Here is a 9,532-nt window from a genome sequence, read left to right as displayed (position 1 = left end):
GTACATGTAGGCAACTGCCATAACATGGGTAAAATATGCACACTAATAAACGGCACAAAAGTAATGTCCAAAAAAAGTGATGTTGGCTGAAACAAAGACAACCTTAGCCATTTTTTCTTTTATGCCTTGGATCAGTGTTTCTCAAACTCTTTTTTAGGCGAGGCACCGTTTCAATTCATGACAAATTTCAAGGCACCCCAAACCAACAAGCCAAGCCGTAACATGGCATCGCACTTCAGGGTGCCACGGCACCCCGGTTGAGAAACGCTGCCTTGGATGCTTGGTAATATCTGGGTTTACAAGTACATCTATTAGAAAGCTATATTTAGTGTAGTTTTATAAGGCCTACTTACTTTTTTAAATAGCAGTGTTCTTTATTGTCCTCAGGGGGACATTTGTCTTGGGCAACAAAAAACTAGGCCTACAGAAAATATAGCTTTCTAATAGATGCACTAAACCCCAGATATTACCAAGCATCCAAGGCCTGGATTTGTTCCAGGTATGTTGCCTGGCTTTTGCTGCTGACCTCAGCAAAGGGTCAACCGGTTTGTATATATTTATGTTGTAGGTCTAATAGGCCTAGGCCTAAATGAATTGAACAAAAGACAGAATCAATCATTTACAGAGAGAAATACCTAGGCTGAGCAAAAAAGTTTTAATGGGAGCTAAGATCTTAAAGGACTTAATTTACTCTTTTTACGCACACAATTTCCCAACAGACTACACGACGAGTTAATTTAATATATTCGCCTAAACATTTAATTTTGATCAGTCAGATACAACAGAAGTAGCCTGCTTTTATTTTGAAAAATCGCAAGACGCAAAAATGGCGCACAAAATAAAAGCAGTGCAAGGGTTGTGGAAAAGAGGGAAACATGCACGCTGAACTTCCTTGTGCGATCACATGAGAATCACACCTTTCATTCGGTGAGAGTATGTGTGCTTTGACATTCTCGCAATGCAGCATACCGGCACAATGACAGCGGCCGCGCGCATCTTGTTCTTTACACTTCTGAATGCGCTGTGTTTCTACGGTGCATTCGGTGACACTTGTCCATGCAAGGAGCAGGAACTTTGTCAACAAATTAAAAATGAGACAAAATTTGAGGTAGGCCCAATCGAAAGTCTCTTCTGTTTCTGTCATCATATATCCTTGAATGGATAACCCCAACTAAAGCGAAAGTAGGCCTAATGCATTGCATCATTGTGTTTCAGGTCTTTGTGTTCGATGTCGGGGGACAGGCATGGAGGTATTATGACTGGTCCAAAGTGACAACTATCGCCGCTTTTGGGCAGTATGACCCCGAGTTAATGTGTTTTGCGCATTCTAAAGGTGCCAGGCTTGTCCTCAAAGGTAACAATCAGACTTTGAGTTGCATCTGGTCAAAACAGCTAGATTAGAGGTGAAGCACCACGGGAAAAGAAATTAAACTGTTGTAAGCTGTCTGGTTCCATCTAACGGACAGCCGCGTTATTGCATTTTTTTTCTCCACAGGTTTGTCTCTCATGAAATCGAGATGACATTTTCCCAATTCCAAATATCATGGATATATCCCCAAACCAACATGACACAACAGAATGTAATTTATTATTGTTTTCAAATGTCAAATGCTTTGTAGCCTAGGCTAATTTGCCTCAAATGTCTAGGCCCACATCTTTGCAAACCTATAGGTAGGTAGGTCTTACAATCAGCTCACATTTAACACATTCAAATAGGCGTAAGTAGGCCTAGATCTTGTTTATCTAAACTGATAAGTCAATTCTCTGTTTATGGTTGTTCCCTTAAAATCATGATCGCAAGATTCACGGTTTAAGTCATCATTGTGCAAAATAGTCTTGCACAATTGTCAAAAACGTAATATCCCTTGAAACCTCTGCACCTCTGTGGATTGGTGCGTTTTCCCTAACCTCTGGGTCTTTGGATTCATTCTAGCCTAGGTCATTTGCAGTCGTGTGTTTGCACACTTGAACTCCTCTGTAAGACTGGTAAGGGGCAACTTCAGGACAGTGCCTCTGTAGAGGCCTATGGTGGTCAGGCATTGTAGAACTCCAAGCCGCTTCTTGACATGGACAGTAACTCTTCTCTCAAGTTTCTCTACTGTTGAGATGGGCACCTCGTAGACTGCCAGGGTCCACAGGAGCACTCGGGGTAGTAGGCGCCAGGCCTTGAGTTTCCCAGGAAGATGGGTGCTGTCGATGGCCAGTAGGCCTGCTTTGACACCGTTGCACTGTTGCTTCACCTGGTCTTTGTCTTTCAGGCTTCGTCTTTCAGGCTTCGTCTCTTTCAGGCCAAATTATCTTATAGTTATGAGAATGATACCTGTAAGATCATCTTGATATCAGGAAATGAGCCAAACCAATAGAGAAAATGGTAACAATATTGTATTATACAGTATGTATTCATGTCTGTGCATGTCAACCTTGAAAATAGACAACAAAAAGTTGGAGAAAAAATGGATGTCAAACAGTTCAATCAGCTGCAGGCCCACATTTCCTATTGAAACTGATTACAGATACAGTGCCCTCCATAAATATTGGCACCCCTGGTTGAGATGTGTTAAAAGCCTTAAAATAAATTCAGTGTTTATTGCAGAAGAATACTGTCACACTGAAAATTGTAGGAAAATGTAGCCTTCAACTCAAATGAATTGTAAGAAAATAAAAAAATCCCTGACTGAAAAATAATTATTTTTCATTAAATCACCTGTTCCACAATTATTGGCACCCTTAACAATTCCCAGGAAATAAATATAATTGAAGCATTTCTGTCATTTCTACAGTAGTTTACAAAGTTTACCAGAGTATGTAGGAACATTTAATTAGGAATTCATCACTTCCTGTTTCCCTGGGGTATAAATATGACGTGACACCGAGGCCATTTCTCTTATCCACTCTTAAACATGGGAAAGACAAAGGAACACAGCATACAAGTGAGGCAGATGTGCGTCGACCTTCACAGGTCAGGCAGAGGCTACAAGAAGATTGCCACTCAACTGCAGCTGCCCATATCCACTGTGAGAGGAATAATTAAGAAGTTCAAAACAACTGGAACAGTGGTAAACAAGCCTGGACGAGGACCCAAGTTTATTTTGCCACCACGCGCACAGTGAGGAGGATGGTAAGAGAAATCAAAAGATCTCCAAAGCTCACTGTTACAGAATTACAACAAATGGTAGCATCCTGGGGTCACAAAGTCTCCAAATCAACCATCAGGCGCTGTCTACACGCCAACAAGCTGTTTGGGAGGCATGCACGGAGAAAACCTTTCCTCACTCACAATCATAAACGCAAGCGTCTGGAGTTCGCCAAGCGGTATTGGGGCTTCAACTGGGACCGTGTGCTTTGGTCAGATGAGACCAAGATTGAGCTTTTTGGCAACAAACACTCTAAGTGGGTCTGGCGTACCACGAAAGATGCGCATGCTGAAAAGCACCTCATACCCACTGTGAAGTATGGGGGTGGGTCAGTGATGCTGTGGGGCTGTTTCGCTTCCAAAGGCCCTGGGAACCTTGTTAGGGTGCATGGCATCATGAATGCTTTGAAATACCAGGACATTTTAAATCAAAATCTGTTGCCCTCTGAAGATGGGTCGTCACTGGGTCTTTCAGCAAGACAATGACCCTAAACATATGGCCAAATCTACACAGAAATGGTTCACCAGACACAAAATCAAGCTCCTCCCATGGCCATCTCAGTCCCCTGACCTCAACCCCATTGAGAACCTGTGGGGTGAGCTGAAGAGGAGAGTACAGAGGAGAGGACCCAGGTCTCTGGATGATTTAGAGAGATTCTGCAAAGAGGAATGGCTGAAGATCCCTCTTTCTGTCTTTTCCCATCTTGTGAAACATTATAGGAGAAGATTAGGTGCTGTTTTGTTGGCAAAAGGGGGTTGTACAAAATATTAACACCAGGGGTGCTAATAATTGTGACACACATTATTTGATGTCAAATAATTATTTCTTTATGTGGGATTTTTTCCCCACTGAATAAATGCACTTGTATTGAAGGTTGGATTTTTCTCTTTTTTTCCATTTAGGTCCCATATTATTTAGAAAAAAAAAAAAAAATTGGAAGCTAAAAAACACATCTCAACCAGGGGTGCCAATAATTATGGAGGGCACTGTAGGCCTACTGCAGGTATACTGTAGCCAATGTGTTTCAGGAAATGGGTTGATACCATGGTTAATGCTAGACCCACAGTATGCTGTAAATGATGAAACTGGGTTTTTGGTACAGTTTGTCTGTCTTTTCTCTAATCTTGTTGTGCTCTTGTTGATGTTCGCAGGAGATGTGTCTGTGTCAGCAATGGTAGATCCCACCAACAGGACTACCTGGATCAAGGAGAAAGTGACTTTGGCAAAGAAACAGTTCATGGATGGCATCAATATAGACATAGAGCAGGCAGTTGAGGACCAGTCGCCAGAATTTTTTGCTTTGACATCACTGGTCAAAGAGACCACCGAAGCATTTCACAGAGAGATTCCTGGTTCCCAGGTATATTCATATTTTTCATATTCTTCATTTTTATAGGGTTTTTTTTACCATCAAATTAATGATTTTCAAATGTAACATTTCAGCTTTTTACATTTTCTCCACAGGTATCTTTTGATGTGGCTTGGTCTCCCAAATGCATTGACAAACGTTGCTATGACTACAAAGGCATTGCAGATGCTTGTGATCTGCTTTTTGTGATGTCTTACGATGAGCAGAGTCAGATTTGGGGTGATTGTATCGCCATGGCTAATGCGCCTTATGACCAGACACTGACAGGTGAGGGACTGATAAGATATTGGGTTCAAGTCAAACCAATTTCTCCGCCCTTCCTTGTGGCCTTTGGACTCATAACACAATGCTTGTAAAGTCATTGATCTAAGTTTTATCAACAATTCAAATGTCTTTTTTTTTCATTTCCAATCGAGATGTGTAATGAGGGAGAGTCCCTGAAAATTCGCTCTGCGCTGGTTGACAGCACAGAAACTTCATTGTTTTCCAAACGGAGGCAGGACAACTCAGAGGAAAGAGGACAGGAGGACCAGGAAAGGATGAGAGAAAGTAGTTTGACTTGCCCATATTCGACAACCCAGTAGACAAGGAAAGCTATTCAATGGCCGACACAAACTTTGCAGATGTAGCCTATTATTTGTTTGGCACAGCCTGTGCATGCTTAGCAGCTAGGACCTCTTGATCCTCTGATTTCCATGAATAACTCTCTCACTGAAACATGGGCATCAACATAATAAATAACTACTATAACTACAAATACAATGTACATGCAAGGTTGTGCCGCTTGAAAAAGGTTTTTTTTATTGTCTTCCAGCTTATGATCAGTACATTAAGATGAAGATTGATCCAAAGAAACTTGTGATGGGTGTGCCATGGTATGGCTATGATTACCCTTGTCTCAGCTTCTCACAGGTAAATGTAACAAAATGTTTGGTGCATTACAGACTGTGATTATTGTTTTATTTATTTTTTAAAGACATTGAACAAAGTTACTTTTGTTGTTGTTCATGAAAGTAGAAATGATGGAGAACATTTAGAGCAGAGGCAGAGACGATGGAATGAATGATTGATTGATTGATTGATTGATTCATGCCATAATTTCACAAATATAAAGTTGATGTAAATATAAAAGTGTTTATAATTATGAAACCCTGCACCTTGGTTCCAGGCGGGTGTATGCAGCATCCAGGAGGTGCCTTTTCGAGGAGCCCCCTGCAGTGACGCAGCAGGACGCCAGATACCCTACAGCGACATGATGAAGCAGGTCAATAGCTCCATGTCAGGAAGGATCTGGGACAAGAAGCAGCAGGCCCCATATTACAACTACAAGGTGAAACAACAAGGGATGTAACGGATCGAACCGAGAAATCGTGATACTCACGATAGTCACGATACTGTATCGTGATGTAAGGAGGCAGTATCGTGATACGCCCTTTAAAAGTTTTGTAATCATTCCAGAAAACAACCATATGATATGATGTGATAGTGCTCCCAAGCTTCCAACAAGATACATTTCAGAAATCGTGGGTTGTAGCGAACCGTAGCTCAAAAATTGTGATACGAACCGAATCCTGAGTTGAGTGTATCATTACAGCCCTAGAAACAAGACACAGCATCTCATGGCTTATTGAACTGGGCCTCGTTTCCGGATAACGATGGTTAGTAGCCTTAAGTGTGACGTTAACCAGTGATTTTACGAATGTTCTTAGATTTTCTACGACTGTTTTCCCAAAGACACTCGTACATGAACGCACGTGCACAGCCTCTAAGATCATTCGTAGTGTCGCTCTTAAGGATCGCTGTCCATTTATGTGCTGCTGAAGTGTCCTCGGAGTGAACTGCGCCGTCATCTGCTGCTAAACCATTTACAAAAAGTAAGGCGTGTGTAAGTGTCAAAAGTTGCTCTATATAGTAAGAGGTGGACTACATTTGTAGCAGTTTGCAACTATTGACAGGAGTTATTGTTGGCAAATGAAATGCACACAAACATGAATCATGCAACACTCCCAACTGACATGTAGAATGAACACCGAAGTAGTGCACGTGCTTGGACCAAATAGGTGAAAACTGACAGTGATGTAGATGTAGAATGATGTAAAAATGATGATCTGCAATACTGATCAAAGTCTCCAAACATTGAATTGCACAACATGTCAGACAATTAGTCCATCACTGTGCACTGGATTTAGGACTGCATTCTTCATTATCCCTTACTTGTGAGTCAGAAAAGACTAATGGAAATAAAGCTGACCTTGTTGGAAACTGTTAGTAACTCTTGCTTAGGCTGATACAGCAATGTGTAATTACATATAACAAGAGATTTTTTATTTTTAAGCATGGATATTTTTTTTATCTCTTTACATATTAACACGGCATGTGGATACATAAAAAAAACAGGTGCGCTTTATCCCCCTAAAAGAGAAATGTTTAAAAGCGAAGTTTGAAAAGGCAATTTCTAAAACTCCTGTTTGTGGGTAAACAAGAGGCCGAACCCGAAGTGATTAAAAAAACAAAGCATACATATTATACACGTAAACAGTTTCTAAGTATGCCTATCGTCTACATGTAGGCTGATACAAATGCAATATGTACCGGTAATCAGATACAGATGAACAACAGAGTGATGACAGGAAATGAGTGGGAGAAGATAGAAGTGTGGTAAACCAAACAGAAAGACATCACTTCAAACCCTGAGTCACCCATGTCATGGGTTGGGTCCCCTTTAGCCTGTTACAGCATGGACGCACCCCTGATATCCATAACTGTTACCATACATTCCCCTCCAGAAGTCTTGGAACAGCATGCCAAACACAGCATGTTTTAGGTGAGCAAACCGGAACATGGAACATGTGACTGATCTGCGATTAATAGGCATTTTTTATTGACCAGCTGTTGAATTTACAGATATTTTAAACTGGAAATAGCAATGCATGACTTCTCAACTGTATTGTTATTTAACATATCTAGATTTAAGTAGCGGGAAAAAAAGCTGACATTCTGAACTTTTGTTTCATACTCATCTTTTAATCTCAAACCAGAATGTCTTCAGTGGACAACAAAAACAAAAGAATATGGCTTGCTGTTTTAAAAAAATATATGGAGGGGACTGTATATAAATATCTACTTCCCCGTACAGTACGTAGGTAACCAATCTGGTTTGAAATTTGGTAGATTCTGCTGTTTTTTTTGTTTGCTTTTTGGCAGAATCCCATTTACACAGCACAAAGGATTAACAAAGGATATAACATGTGTCCCGGTTTTGCTTCTTGGTATTAAAGTAACCGTTTGGAAAGATGACTAACACAGTATTTTCCAACGACTTGCAGCTTCGTTTTCATCGTAACCTGTTGACATGCATACATTTCCCCTGTGAAACATTCTACTTTTCCGCAAAGCTAATCCATTACGAGTAGAATTTTGGGCTGATGCACTGACCGTGTGACCTCTTTAAATCTCACCACTAGGCGGCAGGGGGTCAGGTGCACCAGGTGTGGTATGATGACCCCCAGAGCATCTCTCTCAAGGCGGCCTACGTCACCAAGCTGGGCCTCAGGGGCATCGGCATGTGGAACGGCAACATTCTGGACTACAGCAACAACCCCGTTGCCCAGCAACAGACCCAAGACATGTGGGATGCCCTGATGACAGCCAGGGACACTGTGTCAAGTGGAGTTGCCCCTGAGAGCAGCAGTAGGCCTATGCCTCACGATCAGCAGGCCACTTAGTGTACGGAGCTGGATGAACAGTACAGTCATACTCATGGCTGTCTACTGTACTTTAATTTTAAGCAGCTGCCTTATCCAGTCAGTTTTACATTACAATACAATACAATAATATTGTAAATAGTCTTGATTATTGCATTCTTCCAAATGGAAATTCATGTTGTTGTTGTAATAGCAGTCAATAGCAGGCCTACAGATCACCAGCTTTTTGATAAATGAATAAAATCTCTAACAAAACCTTCAATGTTGCACATGATCAATCTACAACAACACTACATTCTGCAACCATCATTCTGTTTAAATGTTAAAATATAATCTTATTAGCCTTTGGGAAATCATTGCTTTGCATTACTGTGTGACTTACAATGGTACAAATTTGTTGAGAATCCATTTCATGTGGTTAGAGGTGGCTACTGGTATGTTTGTCACATGGTTGCACTTTGGTCCATTTTTCCACACCTGCAGTTATATAAGATCTACAAACCAGATAGAAAGCTATGCATATTGAATAAAGTAATTAGAATGTAGATCAAATATGGTAGGATGTTCTTGTATGTCATGGCCTTATTGACAGTCCTCTTATATGGCCACTAAATGATCATACTGTGTAGGCCTAGGCCTACAACAAATGCATTGTTCAATACACATTTAACAACACAGGCTTGCTTACTATACTATTCTATCTCTGTTTATTTTATTTTATGGTAGCCTACAGTACATCACGAAAGTGAGTACACCCCTCACAGTTTTTGCAGATTTGTGAGTATATATTTTCATAGGAAATCATTACAGAAATTTCACTTTGACACAATGATTAGTGACCTTTTAGCAACATATTTAACCGCTGAAATTTCTTGTTCACTCAGAAAAAAACTAAATACAGCCATTAATGTTTGAACATGTACTCACAAAAGTGAGTACACCCCAGATTAAAATCCGGTAGAGAGGGGGCTGTGTTGGCTCGAATCGTCTCGAAATGAAACAAAATGAAAAGGGATGAAAGGGGAGGTCATCAGTGTGCGTTTCAACCTTTCTTTGCATTGAACTTTTACATTTTGAGTCTGCATCTGGCTTAAATAAATTGGTGTGAGATTTGAATGCAATCCTATGGAGAATATCATGATCTGCTTCAGTAGTCACAGTGCATGTTGATATGCATGTTTCTTTTAGGTGTATTTCAGATTACCAATGTTGACAGCATCCATGCATCCCCAAACCATGTCAGTCCCACTGCCATGCTTGGCTTTTGATAGGATACACTTTTTTTGTAAACCTTACTTGTTTACCACCACACATGCTTGACACCA

The 9,532-nt window shown here is 40.7% G+C and overlaps 1 protein-coding gene across 1 annotated transcript; it reads left to right on the top strand.

Moving 5' to 3' along the window:
* Positions 1–834: 834 nt before the first annotated feature.
* LOC134450413 (di-N-acetylchitobiase-like) lies at positions 835–8,469 on the top strand. The gene is made up of 7 exons (XM_063200258.1): positions 835–1,108; positions 1,216–1,354; positions 4,286–4,494; positions 4,599–4,770; positions 5,318–5,415; positions 5,672–5,833; positions 7,968–8,469. Exons 1-7 carry the CDS (start codon positions 959–961, stop codon positions 8,226–8,228), a joined length of 1,191 nt encoding a protein of 396 aa, XP_063056328.1. The 5' UTR covers positions 835–958; the 3' UTR covers positions 8,229–8,469.
* Positions 8,470–9,532: the final 1,063 nt, after the last annotated feature.

Source organism: Engraulis encrasicolus, chromosome 6 (assembly GCF_034702125.1).
Source record: "Engraulis encrasicolus isolate BLACKSEA-1 chromosome 6, IST_EnEncr_1.0, whole genome shotgun sequence".
In the NCBI taxonomy this organism is placed as follows: Eukaryota; Metazoa; Chordata; class Actinopteri; order Clupeiformes; family Engraulidae; genus Engraulis; species Engraulis encrasicolus.
Note: the sequence above shows the minus strand (reverse complement) of the source record. Positions and strands in the feature narration are given on the sequence as shown.

Bases quoted from the DNA above. Each gene is read 5' to 3' on its own strand.
- LOC134450413 (XM_063200258.1), top strand. From the start codon at position 959: ATGCAGCATACCGGCACAATGACAGCGGCCGCGCGCATCTTGTTCTTT. The intron at 1,109-1,215 runs GTAGGCCCAATC...ATTGTGTTTCAG, and splicing joins AAAATGAGACAAAATTTGAG to GTCTTTGTGTTCGATGTCGG. The intron at 5,416-5,671 runs GTAAATGTAACA...CCTTGGTTCCAG, and splicing joins CTTGTCTCAGCTTCTCACAG to GCGGGTGTATGCAGCATCCA.